We start from the raw sequence: 22,889 nt of genomic DNA, 5'->3' as shown, positions 1-22,889 counted from the left end.
AAGTGCTCTACCAAAATCTCATTCTGGAAACATCCCCTAGGCTATGGCTAAGACATGTCTCCGCAATATCCTGTCTTTCAGGAGTGTTAGTTCTGCAAGGTTCGCAGGAGAGCTTCTGTTAAGTTTGGAAGGCAGGAGAAGAGGTACTGGGAGAAGTAAAAGCTGTGAGGACGGGGCGTGAGTCGTGCTTGGGTAGCTCAGTTGGTAGAGCACTTGCCCGCGAAAGGCAAAGGTCCCGAGTTCGAGTATCGGTCCGGCACACAGTTTTAATCTGCCAGGAAGTATCATATCAGCGCACACTCCGCTGCGGTGTGAAAATCTCATTCGGGATCTTAGTTTCATTCACCGTAACTTTGTAATAACATATCTCTTAGTCAAGTACGACCTCGTTCCAAGAGCATACCACCACCAGTGTGTGTGTGCTACGGCTTGTGACCAGTCATCGTGTTTGTGTTTATTTACATCAGGTTTATTCTTATGATGGTGTATAGAGATGCTTTCTGCTTCAAAACATTAAAAGCGCCATTATATTATTTATATATGATATATCTCTTAGTCAAGTACGACCTCGTTCCAAGAGCATACCACCACCAGTGTGTGTGTGCTACGGCTTGTGACCAGTCATCGTGTTTGTGTTTATTTACATCAGGTTTATTCTTATGATGGTGTATAGAGATGCTTTCTGCTTCAAAACATTAAAAGCGCCATTATATTATTTATATATGATATATCTCTTAGTCAAGTACGACCTCGTTCCAAGAGCATAACACCACCAGTGTGTGTGTGCTACGGCTTGTGACCAGTCATCGTGTTTGTGTTTATTTACATCAGGTTTATTCTTATGATGGTGTATAGAGATGCTTTCTGCTTCAAAACATTAAAAGCGCCATTATATTATTTATATATGATATATCAAGAGTGAAAACTGTATCTACTAAATTCCATAGTGAAATTAAACCAAACATTCTACTCATGATGAAATGAGGATGGCTCAGATTTTTAGGCAAGCAAATGAGAAGTTGCATGCACGAAATGAAAACCAAACATCATCACCATGGTTTTATTGCCAACCTATAGAGAGTGTGTGTGTGTGTGTGTGTGTGTGTGTGTGTGTGTGTGTGTGTGTGTGTGTGTGTGTGTAATAACGGATGTTGAGAAATGAATGAACAGTGTAGCACCAGCTTATTACTTTATGCAGTGTAGTGTGTAACACGTGCGGTGACTGGTGTTGAGAAGTGAATGAACAATGTAGCACTAGCTCTCTACATGAAATAACTTCTTTACAAGAACGTATGAACAAGACCGTATTGTACACTAAGGATAAATTGAACGAGATTGCGCTGTTTTAAATACACTGGCCTTGTACTGTGGAGGACAGAGCCTCTTATCTCCTTCCGTCCATACTGAGTTACGTTTCTCCTGAATTCCCCAAATTACTTCTACATCTACATTTATACTCCGCAAGCCACCCAACTGTGTGTGGAGGAGGGCACTTTACGTGCCACTGTCATTACCTCCCTTTTCTGTTCCAGTCGCGTATGGTTCGCGGGAAGAATGACTGCCGGAAAGCCTCCGTGCGCGCTCGAATCTCTCTAATTTTACATTCGTGATCTCCTCGGGAGGTATAAGTAGGGGGAATCAATATATTCGATACCTCATCCAGAAACGCACCCTCTCGAAACTTGGACAGCAAGCTACACCGCGATGCAGAGCGTCTCTCTTGCAGAGTCTGCCACTTGAGTTTGCTAAACATCTCCGTAACGCTATCACGGTTACCAAATAACGCTGTGACGAAACGCGCCGTACTTCTTTGGATCTTCTCTATCTCCTCCATCAACCCGATCTGGTACGGATCCTACACTGATGAGCAATACTCAAGTATAGGTCGAACGAGTGTTTTTTAAGCCACCTCCTTTGTTGATGGACTACATTTTCTAGGGACTCTCCCAATGAATCTCAACCTGGTACCCGCATTACCAACAATTAATTTTATATGATCATTCCACTTCAAATCGTTCCGCACGCATACTCCCAGATATTTTACAGAAGTAACTGTTACCGGTGTTTGTTCCGCTATCATATAATCGTACAATAAAGGATCCTTCTTTCTATGTATTTGCAGTACATTACATTTGTCTATGTTAAGGGTCAGTTGTCAATCCCTGCACCAAGTGCCTATCCGCTGCAGATCTTCCTGCATTTCGCTACAATTTTGTAATGCTGCAACTTCAATAAACTTCAGGAAAATGTCTGGATAGTTCCTACTAGATGGCAGATCACATGACGCATGCATATCAAACTAGACCTGTAAGTATGTGAATGGATTTTTTTTCTGACATTTTACTACCGTGACAAGCCAAATATCGTTGCAAAAATGTTCCAAGGGTGAATAAAAATGATACTGTAGCGAGTTATCTGGCTACTACTTCACCTATCCTCGAATCACTGCAGCTTGCACGGTTAGTTCCTATTAATGCCTTTAGTTAAGCTTGGGAGACAAGTGATAACTTCCCCCGTCGTGTAGTTAAGCCTCGTTCTTTCCGTCAGGTGGCAATAGGCTTCCTCTTTCCCACGTTCTAAAGGGATCTAGAAATCCAGAACATTACGACTGGATGGTGCAATGAAAAGTAATATCTGTCACTAAGTTAGCGTGATTTGCAGAGTACAGACACAAACTTGGACCAGGTGTGAGCATGTATTACGCAAAAGACAATACAGGTTGCAGTGTACTCACACAACGTTGATGAGCCCCCTGTAGGAGCTGTTCTTGGGGAAGACCAAGCTGAGTGTCTCCGGCAGAGAAGCTTGTGGAACGGGCACGATGTTGCAGCTACCGCTGTCGTCCCTCACGCCGAGGATCCGCGATCGCATGTAAGCGTATTTGGAGCTGCACAGTCGCTTCACTACATCGTCTTGGTTTTTGGGCAAGTTGTTTATACCTGGTAGTATAAGCTTCCGATATACATTCTTCAGCAGCGGTACTGTAGCATCCTGCAAAACAATTGAGATATTACTCGAAATATTTAAAATCACAGAATATAAAATCATGTTTTGAGCGTTAGCACGAAAGAAGTATCGCAAATCACACATGTCACGCTTTTGAACATGTTGTTGTTGTGGTTTCAGTCCTGAGACTGGTTTGATGCAGCTCTCCATGCTACTCTATCCTGTGCAAGCTTCATCTCCCAGTACCTACTGCAGCCTACATGCTTCTGAATCTGCTTAGTGTATTCATCTTTTGGTCTCCCTCTACGATTTTTACCCTCCACGCTGCCCTCCAATACTAAATTGGTGATCGCTCGATGTCTCAGAACATGTCCTACCAACCGATCCCATCCCTTAGTCAAGTTGTGCCACAAGCTCCTCTTCTCCCCAATTCTATTCAATACCTCCTCATTAGTTATGTCATCTACCCATCTAATCTTCAGCAAGCTTCTATTCTCTTCTTGTCTAAACTATACGTTTCACTTCCATACGTGACTACACTCCATACAAATACATTCAGAAACGACTTCCTGACACTTAAATCTATACTCGATGTTAACAAATTTCTCTTCTTCAGAAACGCTTTCCTTGCCATTGCCAGTGTACATTTTATATCCTCTCTACTTCGACCATAATCAGTTATTTTGCTCCCCAAATAGCAAAACTCCTTTACTACTTTACGTGTCTCATTTCCTAATCTAATTCCCTCAGCATCACCCGACTTAATTCGACTACATTCCATTATCCTCGTTTTGCTTTTGTTGATGTTCATCTTATACCCTCCTTTCAGGACACTGTCCATTCCGTTCAACTGCTCTTCCAAGTCCCTTGCTGTCTCTGACAGACTTACAATGTCATCAGCGAACTTCAAAGTTTTTATTTCTTCTCCATGGATTTTAATACCTACTCCGAATTTTTCTATTGTTTCCTTTATTGCTTGCTCAGTATACAGATCGAATAACATCGGGGAGAGGCTACAACCCTGTCTCACTTCCTTCATCCTGCCTCGGGCATGGATGTGTGTGATGTCCTTAGGTTAGTTAGGTTTAAGTAGTTCTAAGTTCTAGGGGACTGATGACCACAGATGTTAAGTCCCATAGTGCTCAGAGCCATTTTTGAGCCACTCCCTTCCCAACCACTGCTTCCCTTTCATACCCCTCGACTCTTATAATGGCCATCTGCTTTCTGTACAAATTGAACATAGCACACATTTAATGAACATATCACTAAACGTGGTCGTCTCGCACGCGATCTAGTGAAGTGACGTAGTGGTAAAGCAAACCATTGCGTTAGAGTGGGGTTCAAATACCGTCCGACCATTGTGATTGAGGTTTTTCATAATTTCCCTAAATTACTTCAAACAATTGCTGGAGCTCATTTCTCTAACAGGACGCGGTCTATTTAGTTCCCCATCATATTTTATCTCAGTTTGAACTTCGTCTCTAATGGCAGAACATTGGAATCCAAGCTTCCTATTTTTTATTGCGTATAAGACACCGTTGCAACCAGTTCTTGATTGTTGGCTGAGCGTTTTATTTCCTCATAAGATCGGTTCGAACGAAGACATCTAACGAATTCAGAGAAACACAGCATTGATGTTAACAATCCGCTGCTCTCCAGCCCCGTGAGCTATGGAAATGCTCGGATGGGTTAGATTGAAATCGTTCTAAAAAAGACGATGTCCTTCTCAAGAAACGTCCTTGCGTAAATTTATAGAACTAGTCTTTCGTGTAGGCAGTCTACCTAATCTAAGTGAAAGAATCATAAAGGCAGGGTACGAAAGGTCAGTTCCCACGAGGAGGCAAACAGACGGTCGTCATTTTTACTCCGTCCCAGTCACGAGTGGAAGAAGCAATTATACACAACCGCTCGCTCACCGATAGATCTCTACCTACAGATTGGAAAATTGCGCAGGTCGCACCAGTGTTTAAGAAGGGTAGTAGGAGTAATCCATCGAACTACAGACCTATATCATTGACGTCGGTTTGCAGTAGGGTTTTGGAGCATATATGGTATTCAGACATTACGAATCACCTCGAAGGGAACGATCTATTGATACGTAATCAGCATGGTTTCAGAAAACATCGTTCTTGTGCAACGCAGCTGGCTCTTTATTCGCACGAAGTATTGGCCGCTATCGACAGGGGATCTCAAGTTAATTCCGTATTTCTAGATTTCCGGAAAGCTTTCGACAGTTCCTCACAAGCGACTTCTAATCAAGCTGCGGGCCTATGGGGTATCGTCTCAGTTGTGCGACTGGATTCGTGATTTCCTGTCGGGAAGGTCGCAGTTCATAGTAATAGACGGCAAATCATCGAGTAAAACTGAAGTGATATCGGGTGTTCCCCAGGGAAGCGTCCTGGGACCTCTGCTGATCTATATAAATGACCTGGGTGACAATCTGAGCAGTTCTCTTAGGTTGTTCGCTGATGATGCTGTAATTTACCGTCTAGTAAGGTCATCCGAAGACCAGTATCAGTTGCAAAGCGATTTAGAAAAGATTGCTGTATGGTGTGGCATGTGGCAGTTGACGCTAAGTAACGAAAAGTGTGAGGTGATCCACATGAGTTCCAAAAGAAATCCATTGGAATTCGATTACTCGATAAATAGTACAATTCTCAAGGCTGTCAATTCAACTAAGTACCTGGGTGTTAAAATTACGAACAACTTCAGTTGGAAAGACCACATATATAATATTGTCGGGAAGGCGAGCCAAAGGTTGCGTTTCATTGGCAGGACACTTAGAAGATGCAACAAGTCCACTAAAGAGACAGCTTACACTACAATCGTTCGTCATCTGTTAGAATATTGCTGCGCGGTGTGGGATCCTTACCAGATGGGATTGACGGAGGACATCGAATGGGTGCAAAAAAGGGCAGCTCGTTTTGTATTATCACGTAATAGGGGAGAGAGTGTGGCAGATATGATACGCGAGTTGGGATGGAAGTCATTAAAGCAAAGACTTTTTCGTCGCGGCGAGATCTATTTACGAAATTTCAGTCACCAACTTTCTCTTCCGATTGCGAAAATATTTTGTTGAGCCCCACCTACGTAGGTAGGAATGATCATCAAAATAAGATAAGAGAAATCATAGCTCGAACAGAAAGGTTTAAGTGTTCGTTTTTCCCGCGCGCTGTTCGGGAGTGGAATGGTAGAGAGATAGTATGATTGTGGTTCGTTGAGCCCTCTGCCAAGCACTTAAATGTGAATTGCAGATTAATCATGTAGACGTAGAAGAACAAAATCGACTAATAATGTAACGAAATTCCTTACACCATGCAGCTTATAGAGACTTAAGGAGCATGTGTATAGTTATACGTAAACAAATCATAATTTCGCTAGCAACAGGTCCACAGTGGCATAATGCGGCAATACCTCTGAGACTTACAGCGATGAAATTCCCGTAAGACTTAACTATGACCGTCGTTCAGCGAAACGGCTAACTACAGATGTAGCTCACTAACTGAATCCGAACAAACAACAGCGCAGCTCTACAACTCGCTTAAATCCATTTGGTATTCGATTTTAAAACCTTGTTTCACCTTGCTACTAGTCTTCTCCAATTAAGTTATGAGAGTCAAACCACATTACGCCTGCCATGTACCGAGAAATATTTGCGTTAACACAAACTGCTGTAGAGACGTAATAATTGCAGCCAACTTCCATCCCTTACAAATCTTCTCGCAACGGCTGGCCGCGAAGTTTCTACAGCAAAAAGCTGGCATATTTCAGGTGTCCTCTCGCCTATTACACAACTTGAAAGACATTACGAACGGTGTTGACCGCCTTAATCAAACTCAACATTATTTTCGTACCGAACACGAAAAAGGATAACTCCTAAATATAATGGCTTACCTTCCTGACTTCTAACACACATTGTTGTCATTATAAAAAATATGAACCATTTGGTTCTGATAACTCTATAAGCAAAATTCTGTTGTGATGTTCAATCGGACATATGAAGGGAGAATTATTCTGCGTCGCATTTGTTCTAATAGTCTAATGTCTGAAGTCTGCACTCATTATTAACAACACACAACGACACACAGCGAAATATGATTAAGAAAAATCTTGCCACGAGAGTAAAACATCGTTTTAATTGTACCTGTGGTCACTTTGTCTCGTTTGTCAATGATGCGGAAGGCGCACAATCAACTTCCTCACATTTTACAACAATGATATCTTAAAATTGCTATACACTTAGCACCAATATAATGCATCAAAAAAGCCAGGAAAAGCAATAGAACAATTTAGGAATTAGTATTTAATCACTCGTCGACATCTAGGTCATTAGAGATAGGGCACAATCTCCGATTACTTGGAAGGATATGAGCTGTTCATTTTTAGAGGAACCATTCCTGCATCCGACTGTGTTTAGGGAAGCAACGGAGATCCTAAATAAGGGTTACTGGGCGGGGAATTCACTCACTCCCCTTTCTTAACTAATGTGGCATCCTACACGTCACTAAATGATATCACTGAAGGGCAAAAATTAAGAGCTGAGGAAGAGAGTTACCTTAACTCTACAACCGATAAATAGAAATGAGGCTAAGAAATCCAATAAATGTATAAAACGCTATGGACGTGCAATATCATTATTGAAGGTCGACGCACCATCAGCGTTATTTGCTTTTGTTCATCAACAGATTGTAAAATATACACCCAAGTATAATCGCGTAGAATCATTCCACAGCTTTAAAGAACTAGCACAAACCTGGAAAATTTAAAAAGCCTTTTTTCCCCCCACAAGACCAGTCAAAACAAAACATATTGCTTGGGAGTAAAGCCTTCTCTGCAGTTCAGCATCAGTAAGATTCGTTGTTGCATTGAGGACTTCTGACTTTTGAAACTGACTCTTTACGTTGGCTATCAAGCAATTACATCCATACATAAATCGCTTAGTTCGAGCAATCCATCCGTCTTACTTTTCCGCCCCTATATAGTACGTTCATAAAGTCCCGTTATCATTTCAAAAAATCAAAACTTGGAGCATCGTGGTTTTTTGTAGAACGTTTAACAGCTTTCAAAGTTTTTTTTCTGTTACGCCAAAATTTCAACGTATGCCCTGTTCGTAGTTCGTAGAACATCAAAGCGATTTTAGAATTCTGCCAGCGAACTGGTCAGCATAGAAGCATCAACAGATCCGATTGTTTTATTGAGTCGTGCTCGAAGGATAGCGATGTCATCAACTGGTTTAGCAAACACGCGTTCCTTGACGAAACTCCACAAAAAGGAGACTAAATGGCGCGACGTCAGGAGAGCGCGGCGCCATGCGATGAGACCGCCATGACACTTCCCGTCTCTTTAAAGGTTTCGAACCATTTCGTTATTCTTGTTTCTGCCGGTGGTGTCCAACCAACTGGTGTTGATAATTCTATAGTACCATTGTCACATATTTGGATCCTGCATACCAAATCAAACATTGCACCTTCTCTGGGTATGTCGCCATTTCCATGCCCTCCAAATCAAATACGCAATAATAGAAAAATACTTTGAGAGTGTCTAAACGTTTTACAACGAACCACAATTCTCTGTCTCTAATAGTTTCCAAATTGTGATTTTTTTGAAATGATACCCGGACTTTATTGACATCTCGTACAGAGTGGCCCTACCCAGTAACAATAATAATAATCGAATATTGTGTTTTACTCCACACTCATTTGTTCGAATGCTTTCCTTAATGAGATACACTGATCAGCAAAACATATTGACCACTGCACACCGCAACGTTGATTGCAGCCTGGTACCACGGTAACAAACGTACAGGGCTATTACAAATGATTGAAGCGATTTCATAAATTCACTGTAGCTCCATTCATTGACATATGGTCACGACACACTACAGATACGTAGAAAAACTCATAAAGTTTTGTTCGGCTGAAGCCGCACTTCAGGTTTCTGCCGCCAGAGCTCTCGATAGCGCAGTGAGACAAAATGGCGACAGGAGCCGAGAAAGTGTATGTCGTGCTTGAAATGCACTCACATCAGTCAGTCATAACAGTGCAACGACACTTCAGGACGAAGTTCAGCAAAGATCCACCAACTGCTAACTCCATTCGGCGATGGTATGCGCAGTTTAAAGCTTCTGGATGCCTCTGTAAGGGGAAATCAACGGGTCGGCCGCAGTGAGCGAAGAAACGGTTGATCGCGTGCGGGCAAGTTTCACGCGTAGCCCGCGGAAGTCGACGAATAAAGCAAGCACGGAGCTAAACGTACCACAGCCGACGGTTTGGAAAATCTTACGGAAAAGGCTAAAGCAGAAGCCTTACCGTTTACAATTGCTACAAGCCTGACACCCGATAACAAAGTCAAACGCTTTGAATTTTCGGCGCAGTTGCAACAGCTCATGGAAGAGGATGCGTTCAGTGCGAAACTTGTTTTCAGTGATGAAGCAACATTTTTTCTTCATGGTGAAGTGAACAGACACAATGTGCGAATCTGTGCGGGAGAGAATCCTCACGCATTCGTGCAGCAAATTCGCAATTCACCAAAAGTTAACGTGTTTTGTGCAATCTCACGGTTTAAAGTTTACGGCCCCTTTTTCATCTGCGAAAAAAACGTTACAGGACACGTGTATCTGGACATGCTGGAAAATTGGCTCATGCCACAACTGGAGACCACCAGCGCCGACGTCATCTTTCAACAGGATGGTGCTCCACCGCACTTCCATCATGATGTTCGGCATTTCTTAAACAGGAGATTGGAAAACCGATGGATCGGTCGTGGTGGAGATCATGATCAGCAATTCATGTCATGGCCTGCACGCTCTCCCGACTTAAGCCCATGCGATTTCTTTCTGTGGGGTTATGTGAAAGATTCAGTGTTTAAACCTCCTCTACCAAGAAACGTGCCAGAACTGCGAGCTCGCATCAACGATGCTTTCGAACTCATTGATGGGGACATGCTGCGGCGAGTGTGGGAGGAACTTGATTATCGGCTTGATGTCTGCCGAATCACTAAAGGGGCACATATAGAACATTTGTGAATGCCTAGAAAAACTTTTTGAGTTCCTGTATGTGTGTGCAAAGCATTGTGAAAATATCTCAAATAATAAAGTTATTGTAGAGCTGTGAAATCGCTTCAATCATTTGTAATAACCCTGTATATAAGAGGAGCAGACATGGACTGGGAATCATTCCGGCAATGATATGGGCTGCAAATGGGGAAATTCGTTGAGATAAGAGACTTTGACAAAGGGTAGAGCACTGTTTCGCAGAGCCCGTGAACGAGTATCTCGAAAATGGCGAATCTGGTTGAGTGGTCACGTGCTATTGTAGTGAGTATCTATGGAAAGAGGTAGAAGAACAGTGAAACTGCCATTAGACGCTAAATTATTGGACGTCCACAACTCTTCACAGAACGTGGGTTTCTGCCACTTGTGTACACAGTATCGTAGGATAGACGGTGATCTGCGTCATATCTGCCGAAAGAGGACAATGCTGACGCACGCACAAGTGTATTGGAGCACGCTGTTTATCGTACGTTGTTGAGCGTGGAGCTCCGCAACTGGCCACTACACCGATCAGCAAAACATATTGACCACTGCACACCGCAACGTTGACACAGTGATATCGTCAATTACGTTTTCAGTGGGCACGGGACTGTCGTGATTCGATCGTCAACCAATGGAAACGTGTCGGCTCCTCAGGTGATTCAATTTTTGCTACTTTAGGTCCATGGCCGTCTACACAAACGCCATCATCGAGGTGAACGGCGGCTTGAAATGTGTAGCGTTCGCCACGTACACAGGCTGGTGAGGGCAGTATTATGCTCTGGGAGACACTGTCCTGCCCTTACATGTCTGTGATAGTAATAGAGGACACGCTAACAGCTGCGAATCACCTGGATCCTTCATGCTTGATGTCTTTCCCAAAGGCGATGTCATCTTCCAGCAGTATAATTGTCCTTGTCGCGGAACCAGAACGGTGCTACAGCGGTTTGAGGAGCATTATAGTTAGCTCACGTTGATGTCTCGGCGACCTAAGTCGCCTGATGTACAGGGTTATTACAAATGATTGAAGCGATTTCACAGCTCTACAATAGCTTTATTATTTGAGATATTTTCACAATGCTTTGCACACACATACAAAAACTCAAAAAGTTTTTTTTAGGCATTCACAAATGTTCGATACGTGCCCCTCTAGTGATTCGGCAGACATCAAGCCGATAATCAAGTTCCTCCCACACTCGGCGCAGCATGTCCCCATCAATGAGTTCGAAAGCATCGTTGATGCGAGCTCGCAGTTCTGGCACGTTTCTTAGTAGAGGAGGTTTAAACACTGAATCTTTCACATAACCCCACAGAAAGAAATCGCATGGGCTTAAGTCGGGAGAGCGTGCAGGCCATGACATGAATTGCTGATCATGATCTCCACCACGACCGATCCATCGGTTTTCCAATCTCCTGTTTAAGAAATGCCGAACATCATGATGGAAGTGCGGTGGAGCACCATCCTGTTGAAAGATGACGTCGGCGCTGGCGGTCTCCAGTTGTGGCATGAGCCAATTTTCCAGCATGTCCAGATACACGTGTCCTGTAACGTGTTTTTCGCAGATGAAAAAGGGACCGTAAACTTTAAACCGTGAGATTGCACAAAACACGTTAAATTTTGGTGAATTGCGAATTTGCTGCACGAATGTGTGAGGATTCTCTACCACCCAGATTCGCACAATGTGTCTGTTCACTTCACCATTAAGAAAAAAATGTTGCTTCATCACTGAAAACAAGTTTCGCACTGAACGCATCCTCTTCCATGAGCTGTTGCAACCGCGCCGAAAATTCAAAGCTTTTGACTTTGTCATCGGGTGTCAGGCTTGTAGCAATTGTAAACGGTAAGGCTTCTGCTTTAGCCTTTTCCGTAAGATTTTCCAAACCGTCAGCTGTGGTACGTTTAGCTCCGTGCTTGCTTTATTCGTCGACTTCCGCGGGCTACGCGTGAAACTTGCCCGCACGCGTTCAACCATTTCTTCACTCACTGCAGGCCGACCCGTTGATTTCCCCTTACAGAGACATCCAGAAGCTTTAAACTGCGCATACCATCGCCGAATGGAGTTAGCAGTTGGTGGATCTTTGTTGAACTTCGTCCTGAAGTGTCGTTGCACTGTTATGACTGACTGATGTGAGTGCATTTCAAGCACGACGTATGCTTTCTCGGCTCCTGTCGCCATTTTGTCTCACTGCGCTCTCCAGCGCTGTGGCGGCAGAAACCCGAAGTGCGGCTTCAGCCGAACAAAACTTTGAGTTTTTCTATGTATTTGTAGTGTGTCGTGACTATATGTCAATGAATGGAGCTACAGTGAATTTATGAAATCGCTTCAATCATTTGTAATAGCCCTGTATATCCTATGGAACCCATCTGGGTTGCTGTCGCAAATCAGCGGCCCATTATTTACGCAAATTACATAACCTGTGCGTAGACATCTAATTTCACATACTACCACACACCTACAAACTCACTGTCTGATCCCTAATACACAGAATATTTCGTTCAAAAGACGGACAAACGAGCTATTAAGTAGGTGGTAATAATGTTTTGGCTCATCAGTGTAAATTCCACTCAGTGACAGATTTTTCGTCTTAAACCACAGCAAGCAGAATATTTTGTTCGAGAGCTAGACTGAGCTGATTCACATTTGTCGTTATCAATATTCACAGCAGATTATTGTTCTAAGAGGTATCCTGGGCTTACATTATACACTTATTGTTACGCAGTATTGCAAGTGTGTTCAGGCACTGTATTGTACTTAGCGCTTTAAAATGAGAGTAGAAAAGTAGGAGTTGTTTTAGAGGACAGGGACCTATATGCAAAAACCACACTCAGTGTAGCTGTTGTTCACCGATTTTCTAAATGCGTTCCACTTGATACGTGAATGCTCTCAAGAAGTCTACAACCATTCTTTGCATGGAGAAGCCCTATTTCGACCAAATCTTGACAGTTTTTCCCACTTCAATATTATATCTTTCAAACGTACAGAATCTGTTTACAAACTCTCGTAATAACAATTTTTTAAGATGGTTCAGTAATTTCACTAGACTGATTAGCCCATCATGTTGCTCATTCCATATCCATCCTTTGCTCTTTTTGGTTTACAGTGGTTATGTATTGTGACTTGTCAGCATGCTCAACTTGTCCTCAGAATTACAAAAACAATCAACTTTCAGACAGGTGCTATTCCCTTTTTCTAAAGATTATGGAAATTGACTTATTTTTACAAGCGACTACAAAAAGTTGTCAATGGTATCTAAAGCCGAAATTGGGGAGTTGTGATGGGCCTATTAATTTTAATCTGTACCAATGAAAACACTATATTGTGTATGTTTTACACGATTAATTTAATTAGTTAACCAGTTTTCGGCTAGCAATGCCATCATCAGACTTCAACTGGCTGTCGTCTTCAAATAAGTTACAGTATTTGTAAACAACACTGGAAAAGATGTTACTGATTTAGACTGAGACACAAACGCATAGTTAATGTCATCTTTGAGAGTGCAGTGGTAATGCAAGTAAAAAAGTATAAAAATCTATAGTAAATAAATACAAAGGAAGAAAACCAGGAAAAAACACTAACATAAACCTGAAAATCAGTGCCTATATAATAATTTAAATTACACAAACAGTTCCAATCAAATAAACTTAGTACTCGCCCAGAGTACTACAGAATAGCTTGAAGAGGTATTACATATGGAAAGTGATACAGAAACGGAGTAAAAGAAACAATTAACAACTGCAACAAGAGAACATATGAAGTATGTTGACAGTCGTAATAAAATAAATAAATGCAGGTAAATGGAGGAATAGAAACGAACAAAAAAAATTGAGAACAATTGGAAAACTGGGAGGGTTAAGCGAAGTTTAGAAGAGAGGTAGTACTGAGCTGTGTTTGGTTATTTAACAGTAAATCAAGACTGTGGGCTAGATGTTTGTTGACTTTTACAGCTTCCAATGGGTAATGTTTTTGGCCTTTTTTTTCTATGTGAGGGTATAGGACTGTGGCTGGTAGCTGTGGTCTTCATGTTCAGTCAGCCTAGTTGCCATGTCCCTGTCTAATTCACCAACATAAAACTTATAACAATCAGGACAAATACCCAACTGTTGGCTAGTAACTGGGTGTTGTATCCCCTGCTGAAAATGCATTGGTCTGTGAGGTTCCTGAAGTATCTACATCTACATCCATACTCCGCAAGCCACCCGACGGTGTGTGGCGGAGGGTACTTTAAGTACCTCTATCGGTTCTCCCTTCTACTCCAGTCTCGTGTTGTTCGTGGAAAGAAAGATTGTCAGTATGTCTCCGTGTGGGCTCTAATCTCTTTGATTTTATCCTCATGGTCTCTTCGCGAGATATACGTAAGAGGGAGCAATATACTGCTTGACTCCTCGGTGAAGGTATGTTCTCGAAACTTCAACAAAAGCCTGTACCGAGCTACTGAGCATCTCTCCTGCAGAGTCTTCCACTGTAGTTTATCTGTCACCTCCGTAACGGTTTCGCGATTACTAAATGATCCTGCAACAAAGCGCGCTGCTCTCCGTTGGATCTTCTCTATCTCTTCTATCAACCCTATCTGGTACGGATCCCACACTGCTGCAGTATTCAAGCAGTAGGCGAACAAGTGTACTGTAACCTACTTCCTTTGTATTCGTATTGCATTTCCTTAGGACTCTTCCAATGAATCTGTCTGGCATCTGCTTTACCGACGATCAACTTTATATGATCATTCCATTTTAAATTACTCCTAATGCCTAGTCCCAGATAATTTATGGAATTAACTGCTTCCAGTTGCTGACCTGCTATATTGTAGCTAAATGATAAAGGATCTTTCTTTCTATGTATTCGCTGCACATTACTCTTGTCTACATTGACATTCAATTTCCATTCCCTGCACCATGCGTCAATTCGTTGCAGATCCTCCTGCATTTCAGTACAATTTTCCATTGTTACAGCCTCTCGATGTAACACATCATCTTCCAAAAAGGGCATCAGTGAACTTCCGATGTTATCTACAAGGTCATTTACGTATATTGTGAATTGCAACGGTCGTACGGCACTCCCTTGCGGCACTCCCCTGCGGCACACCTGAAATCACTCTTACTTCGGAAGACTTCTCTCCATTGAGAATGACATGCTGCGTTCTGTTATCTAGGAACTCTTCAATCCAATCACACAATTGGTCTGATAGTCCATATGCTCTTACTTTGTTCATTAAACGACTGTGGGGAACTGTATCGAACGCCTTGCGGAAGTAGAGAAACACGGCATCTACCTGGGAACCCGTGTCTATGGCCCTCTGAGTCTCGTGGACGAATAGCGCGAGCTGGGTTTCACACGACCGTCTTTTTCGAAACCCATGCTGATTCCTACAGAGTAGATTTCTAGTCTCCAGAAAAGTCATTATACTCGAACATAATACGTGTTCCAAAATTCTACAACTGATCGACGTTAGAGATATATGTCTATAGTTCTGCACATCTGTTCGACGTCCCTTCTTGAAAACTGGGATGACCTGTGCCCTTTTCCAATCCTTTGGAACGCTACGCTCTTCTGGAGACCTACGGTACACCGCTGCAATAGGGGGGCGGGCGGCCAAGTTCCTTCGCGTACTCTGTGTAAAAACGAACTTGTATCCCATCAGGTCCAGCGTCCTCTCCTCTTTTGAGCGATTTTAATTGTTTCTCTATCCCTCTGTCGTCTATTTCGATATCTACCATTTCGTCATCTGTGTGACAATCTAGAGAGGGAACTACAGTGCAGTCTTCCTCTGTGAAACAGCTTTGGAAAAAGACATTTAGTATTTAGGTCTTTAGTCTGTCATCCTCTGTTTCACTGCCATCTTGGTCACAGAGTGTCTGGACATTTTTTTTTATCCACCTACCGCTTTGACATACTACAGTTACAGAATGTAACTGTTTTTGCTACACAATTTTTACCAAAGGCTTACTGCCCTGGCAGATCCATGGTTTCAATCTCCCTCATAATTTCAACTTATAATGTCTGTCTGTCTCTGCCGAAATCGTTCCACAGTATTTTAGTCTCACTCGGTTTCTTCCAAGACAAGACATCCTTACCAAGTCGCCACAAACTCGTCACCACAGTGAACCCACAACCGTCACCCTTGGGTCTTTCTTTTAGACGTGCTTTAGCTGGGATGTTTGGTTGGTAATTTTGGGGGAGGGGACCAAACAGCAAGGTCATCGGTCCCATCTTTAGCTGGGGACATAGACATGTTTCACATAGGCGGTACTACCTTGCGATGACATTGTGACTTGGCTGATTTGGCATTTCGAAGATCGGTATTAAAGATAAGTCACTGTAACTGATCACTTTAAATTACGTTCACTTATGTAATTTCCTGTTTAAATCGAAACACATCCTTAGATGTCGTTCATTCATTTCCACACACGTGATAATATACGTTGCAGATAGTCTATAGTTCATTAGCTTCTACGTATGACTCGAAACAGATTCCCGACCTCAATTCAGTAAAGAGCCGAGATGGTTCCTTTGAAAGGGCCATAGTCGTTTACTTACTTCGTCCTTGTGTAATTTATGCTTGTGTTCTGACTACAATCACCTTGTCTTTGAGTGGGCAACAGAATTCGTAATGATGCTTGAGCTGCCCGCATCTCGTGGTCATGCGGTAGCGTTCTCGCTTCCCACGCCGGGTTCCCGGGTTCGATTCCCGGCGGGGTCAGGGATTTTCTCTGCCTCGTGATGGCTGGGTGTTGTGTGCTGTCCTTAGGTTAGTTAGGTTTAAGTAGTTCTAAGTTCTAGGGGACTTATGACCACAGCAGTTGAGTCCCATAGTTCTCAGAGCCATTTTTTTGATGCTTGAGCTATCTGAATACTGTCCATTTCTCGTGTAAACTTTTGGTCTTCACACACTAAACATATATTTTTGATACTTAAATCAGTATCGGAAGCAACGATGCGTACCACTGCGACTGGTCTAAGACTGCGTGCAGTGCTATTCTCGTAGAGGGAAATACTGGCCGGTTGCGTGCAAAACTGGAGAGCTTCCCACGTGTTAACAGCGTCCGTTATCAAGCGTTGAAAGCCGTTAAGAGGTGTGAAACCGGAATTTCCACTCCGGTGAAAGGCGTAGATACGCCGTCTTTACGTGCAAGACGATAGCCGGGTGAGGTTCACAAGACTTAATGTTCACTTCCTGCGACAACGTTGTACAGAGATTCACTGGAGCGAGGACATACGAGGTATTTCAGAATTATATCGTAGAACTTCGGCGTATTGTGGAAGGTGCCTTGTTGAACAAATCTGAGGACAGTAGACTGTGTCCGGAAACGTGATTATAAGACGTTGTAGGCCATCAGAATCACACGGACCAATACTTCCTAACAAAGCGAAACCCAGTTCGTTGTCCTGGACGGTGACTGTTCATCATAGACAAGGATATCGACAAGACTGCCCAGGGGAAGTGTGATAGCACCGCTCTTTTTCTGAATACAGGGTGATTTTTTTTTCACCGTATAGAAACTCTATGGATTGCTGTACCATGCAGTCACAGTATGCATTGTTTTCTCCTAGAGTGTGGTACTGTTCCTCATATGTCATGCTCTAGCGCCCTCTCCTGCAGTATCATTGGTAATGTTGTGTTTCATTCACTTGTCTTGCTAACTCACCTTGTAGTGCATATGATACAGCGCTATACACAACGGTTCCGTATTCGAAATGAGAGCTTGCCGACATGGTGTTTACTTACGGAAAGGCAAATGGCAACGGGTGGCAGGCAGCAAGGTCGTATCAGGAGACCTATCCCCACCGACCATCATCATCATCATCAACAACAACAACAACATCATTCAATGTCTGCAACAGCGTTTCGCCGTTTGTCTGAGACAGGGTCGTTTCAGGAAGCAGGAAATTATGAAATTGTGCACTACCAAATCCGTCGCCTCAGTGAACCCACAACCGTCACCTTGGGTCATTTTTTTAAGAAGTGCTTTAGTCCGAAATGTTCGAACACCAGACCTGGAGGAAAATGTGATTAACACTATGGATGGCGACTGCCGTGTCAGTACCAGGCAGTTGACCCGCCAGTACAGGGTAAGCCAGACGACCGTATGGAATATTCTCCATGGCAATTGTTACTACCCTCATCACTTGCAGCGTGCGCAGGGCTTACTAGCAACAGGATTTCCACATCGGGAGCAGTTTTGTGACTGGTTTCTTCACCAGGCAACCATGTTTCCGGGATTTGTGTCATTCATGCTATTCACAGCTGAGGCCACCTTTGCGTGGAGTGGTATCCTCAACTTTCATGAGTCATCTGTGGGACAGTATGCAGAACCCCCATGGTATGGTGACAGCGAATCATCGACATCGGTGCACTCGAAATGTGTGGTCCGGCATAATCGGTGACTGCTTTTTGGACCGGTCTTCCTTACACGTCGCCTAACAGGCCGGAACTATCGGCGTTTCTTGCGAGTGGATTTGCCTCCCCTGCTGCAAGAAGTATCATTCATGATTCGGAGGTTATGTGGCTGCTACAAGATAGTGCTTCAGCCTACTTCGCCGTTAACGTCCAGACGCATCTCAATCGTGTCTTCCCTGGTCGATGGATCGCACGAGGGTGTCCAGTTGCATGGCCTGCTCGTTCACCGGATCTATAAAAAAAAAAAAAGGCTCAAATGGCTCTGAGCACTATGGGACTTAAAATCTGAGGTCATCAGTCCCCTAGAACTTAGAACTACTTAAACCTAACTAATCTAAGGACATCACACACACCCATGCCCGAGGCAGGATTCGAACCTGCGACCGTAGCAGTCACGCGGTTCCAGACTGAAGCGCCTAGAACCGCACGGCCACCGCGGCCGGCTACCGGATCTCAGTCCGTGCCATTTCTGGTTATGGGGCCATCTGAAAAGTATCGTGTATGCAGAGCCCATTCCGGATGTGGACACGCGGGAGCAGCGTCTTCCTGCTGCCTTTGGCACTGTTCGGATGTAGCCTGGACAAAGTGAACGTGTGAGATAAAACCTGCTGCTGCGCGTACACACATGAGTAGAGGCACATGGAAACCATTTTCAACACGTGACCGTGGCTTCATGGTACAATGCGTATTAGACCGCAGTCTCTGTAACAGTGTGCGTTTGAATAAATGGTCTCTAGCATGAAAACCAGGCATTTGCCGACACAAGTTCATTAGACCTTTTTTGTTCCGTATCCTATCATCGATCAATCCCTAGAGCTTGTACACGGTGGAAAAAATCACCCTGTATACATAAACGATCTGACGGATAGCGTAAATAGCAACCGTGGAGTGTCTGCTGATGACGCAGTAGTGAACGGGCAAGTTTCGTCGTTGAGTGTCTGTAGAACAATACAGGATGACTTGGACGGAGTTTGTACTTGGTATGATGACTGGCAGCTTGTTCTAAATGTGTAAAAATCCAAGGTAATCCAGATAAATAGGAAAAACAGTCCTAAAATGTTAGAATACAATATTACTGATGTACTGTTTGACACAGTCACGTCGATTAAATATGTAAATGTAACGTAGCAAAGCGAGATTGAATGGAACGAGTGTGTGAGGTAGGTTGTAGGAAAAGTACTGAGACAGCTTTAGTTTAATGGGAGAATTCTTGGCAAGTGTGGCTTACCTGCAAAGGATACCGCATGCAGAACATTCTGCGACCCATTCTTGAGTACTGCTCCAGTGTTTGAAGTCCCCACCAGGTTGGATTAAAGGAAGACATCGAAGTAGTTGAGAGGCGCGCTGCCAGATTTTCCACCGATAGGTTCGACAAATACGTGAGTATTATAGACATGCTCCGTGAACTCAAACATGAATCCTCGGAGGGAAGAGATGGTCCTAACCGGCATCTGCTACAGACTGTAGAACAAATTTACTGCCTACAACGAGCAACCGGAAAACCTCGCTCGCGTGGTGGAATCTGAGCTAACTATTTGTAGTACCGTTCCCAGAACCGATCGCGGTCCTCTAGTTTGGAGCCGATTGGAAAGCTTAAACCAGAGGCTCAGACGATTCTACGGATACCTGGGGTGCAAATTTCTCGACCTCCGCTATCGGGTGGAGAAATGTAGGGTCCCCCTGAATAGGTCAGGCGTGCACTACACACAGGAAGCGGCTACAAGGGTAGCGGAGTACGTGTGGAGTGCACATGTGGGTTTTTTAGGTAGAGAATTCCCTCCCTAGGCCCGACAAGACGCCTCCTGAGACGCGACAAGGTAGGAGTAGGCAAAACGGAACAGGGAATAACAATATTAATGTGGTAATAGTAAATTGCAGGAACGTCTATAGAAAGGTCCCAGAACTTCTTTCATTAATAAACGGTCACAATGCCCACATATTACTAGGGACAGAAAGTTGGCTGAAACCAGATGTAAACAGTAATGAAATTCTAAACTCAGGTTGGAATGTATACCGCAGAGACAGGCTGGACAGTGGAGGGGGGGGGGGGGGGTGGGGAGGGAGGCGTGTTTATAGCGATAAAACGTGCAATAGTATCGAAGAAAATTGACGGAGATCCGAAATGTGAAATAATTTGGGTGAAGGTCACCGTTAAAGCAGGCTCAAACATGGTAATTGGATGTCTCTACAGGCCCCCTGGCTCAGCAGCTGCTGTGGCAGAGCACCTGACGGAAAATTTGGAAAATATTTCGAGTAGATTTCCCGACCATGTTATAGTTCTGGGTGGAGATTTTGATTTGCCAGATATAGACTGGGAGACTCAAACGTTCATAACGGGTGGCAGGGACAGAGAATCCAGTGAAATTCTTTTTAAGTGCTTTATCTGAAAACTACCTTGAGCAGTTAAACAGAGAACTGACTCGTGGCGATAACATATTAGACCTTCTGGTGACAAACAGACCCGAACTATTTGAAACAGTTAATGCAGAACAGTGAATCAGGGATTATAAAGCGGTTACAGCATCGATGATTTCAGCCGTAAATCGAAATATTAAAAAAGGTAGTAAAATTTTTCTGTTTAGCAAAAGTGACAAAAAGCAGATTTCAGAGTACCTGACGGCTCAACACAAACGTTTTGTCTCAAGTACAGATAGTGTTGAGGATCAGTGGACAAAGTTCAAAACCATCGTACAATATGCGTTAGATGAGTATGTGCCGAGCATAATCGTAAGAGATGGAAAAGAGCCACCGTGGTACAACAACCGAATTAGGAAACTGCAGCGGAAGCAAAGGAAACTTCACAGCAAACATAAACATAGCCAAAGCCTTGCAGACAAACAAAAATTACACGAAGCGAAATGTAGTATGAGGACGGCTATGCGTGAGGCGTTCAATGAATTCGAGAGTAAAGTTCTATGTACTGACTTGGCTGAAAATTCTAAGAAATTTTGGTCTTATTTCAAAGCGGTAGATGGATCAAAACAAAATGTCGAGACACTCTGTGACCAAAATGGTACTGAAACAGAGGATGACAGACTAAAAGCCGAAATACTAAATGTCTTTTTTCCAAAGCCGTTTCACAGAAGAAGACTGTACTGTAGTTCCTTCGCACAGATGACAAAATCGTAGATATCTAAATAGATGACAGAGGGATAGAAAAACAATTAAAATTGCTCAAAAGAGGAAAGGACGTTGGACCTGATGGGATACCAGTTCCATTTTACACAGAGTACGCGAAGGAACTTGCCCCTCTTCTTGCAGCGGTGTACCGTAGGTAACTAGAAGAGCGTATCGTTCCAAAAGATTGGAAAACGGCACAGGTCATCCCCGTTTTCAAGAAGGGACGTCGAACAGATGTGCAGAACTATAGACCTACATCTCTAATGTCGATCAGTTGTAGAATTTTGGAACACGTATTACGTTCGAGTATGATGACTTTTCTGGAGATTAGAAATCTACTCTGTAGGAATCAGCATGGGTTTCTAAACAGACTATCGTGTGAAACCCAGCTCGCGCTCTTCGTCCACGAGACTCAGAGTTCTATTTCTTAATAAGAAGTTAATGTTATATGATTTTTGTCATTCGAGGCACCAGCAGAGATGACACCCTGGCAGATACACAAGTCCTCTCATTCTTCCACAATTTTATGTATTAATCCCTATTTTCCAGTTTTCTTTTATTTTTCGTGTATTTTCGTATTCTCCCGTGTTTTACATAATTTTACATATTTTTCCTCATTTTTTTCATATTTATGCAATTATGCAAGCTCCATGCCACTGTTATCGACACTGCGTCGACACGACGATGCTCTTAGACAATCACAATGCACAATGTTCTGCAATTGTTTATCACTGCTAAGGTACCACTGTATTACTATTGTGTGTGTGTGTGTGTGTGTGTGTGTGTGTGTGTGTGTGTGTGTGACGTTCTAGTGCCCGTGTTAGACATGAACACGTTAGTGGGAATAATGACGTCATAGCAAATTCTATAAGCAGTGCCGATTTCCAACTAAAAATACAGCATGTATAAGAAATAACACACCGTAATAGATAAACCCCCTGTTAAGCCACCACCACATTACTACATTGTATGACGTCATAGCAAGCTTCTGATGCTTCCAAGCGAAGATACTGTGTGTGTAGCACAACGCTACAAAATACGCGCCTAGAGAGAGAGAGAGAGAGAGAGAGAGAGAGAGAGAGATGACCAGTATCTGCAGCCACCATAGTGAAAAATGTTACCTGCAGGGTTGCATACACCTCAAACTCTGACGTGTTATGTATAGCCACGAAAGCAGCCCCCAACCCAGCGATGGGCAAGAAAGTTCCATTGTAATAGATGCAATCGTCTCTGACCAGGCTGCCAGCACAAGAGACACTGCTGCTATATCACTTCTGGCCAAGGTACGTATCACTCATGGTACTAACTGCAACCAGATCCCACCGCATCGGTGGAAATAGCAAAGACTGTACAAATACACACCTAGGTTATGAGGAACTCCCGCCATGCATTCACTGGA

General features: G+C 43.3%; 1 protein-coding gene across 1 annotated transcript in view; it reads right to left on the bottom strand.

The window, feature by feature from the left end:
- LOC126249174 (probable glutamate receptor) overlaps positions 1–22,889 on the bottom strand; it is a 244,640-nt gene that overhangs the window by 18,005 nt on the left and 203,746 nt on the right. The window contains exon 8 of the mRNA XM_049950830.1: positions 2,735–2,991. Within this exon, the coding sequence (XP_049806787.1) occupies positions 2,735–2,991 (257 nt within the window). The remainder of the gene's footprint in view (positions 1–2,734; positions 2,992–22,889) is intronic.

Source organism: Schistocerca nitens, chromosome 3, assembly GCF_023898315.1.
Source record: "Schistocerca nitens isolate TAMUIC-IGC-003100 chromosome 3, iqSchNite1.1, whole genome shotgun sequence".
Classification (NCBI taxonomy): Eukaryota; Metazoa; Arthropoda; class Insecta; order Orthoptera; family Acrididae; genus Schistocerca; species Schistocerca nitens.
This window is presented reverse-complemented; position numbering and strand designations above follow the sequence as displayed.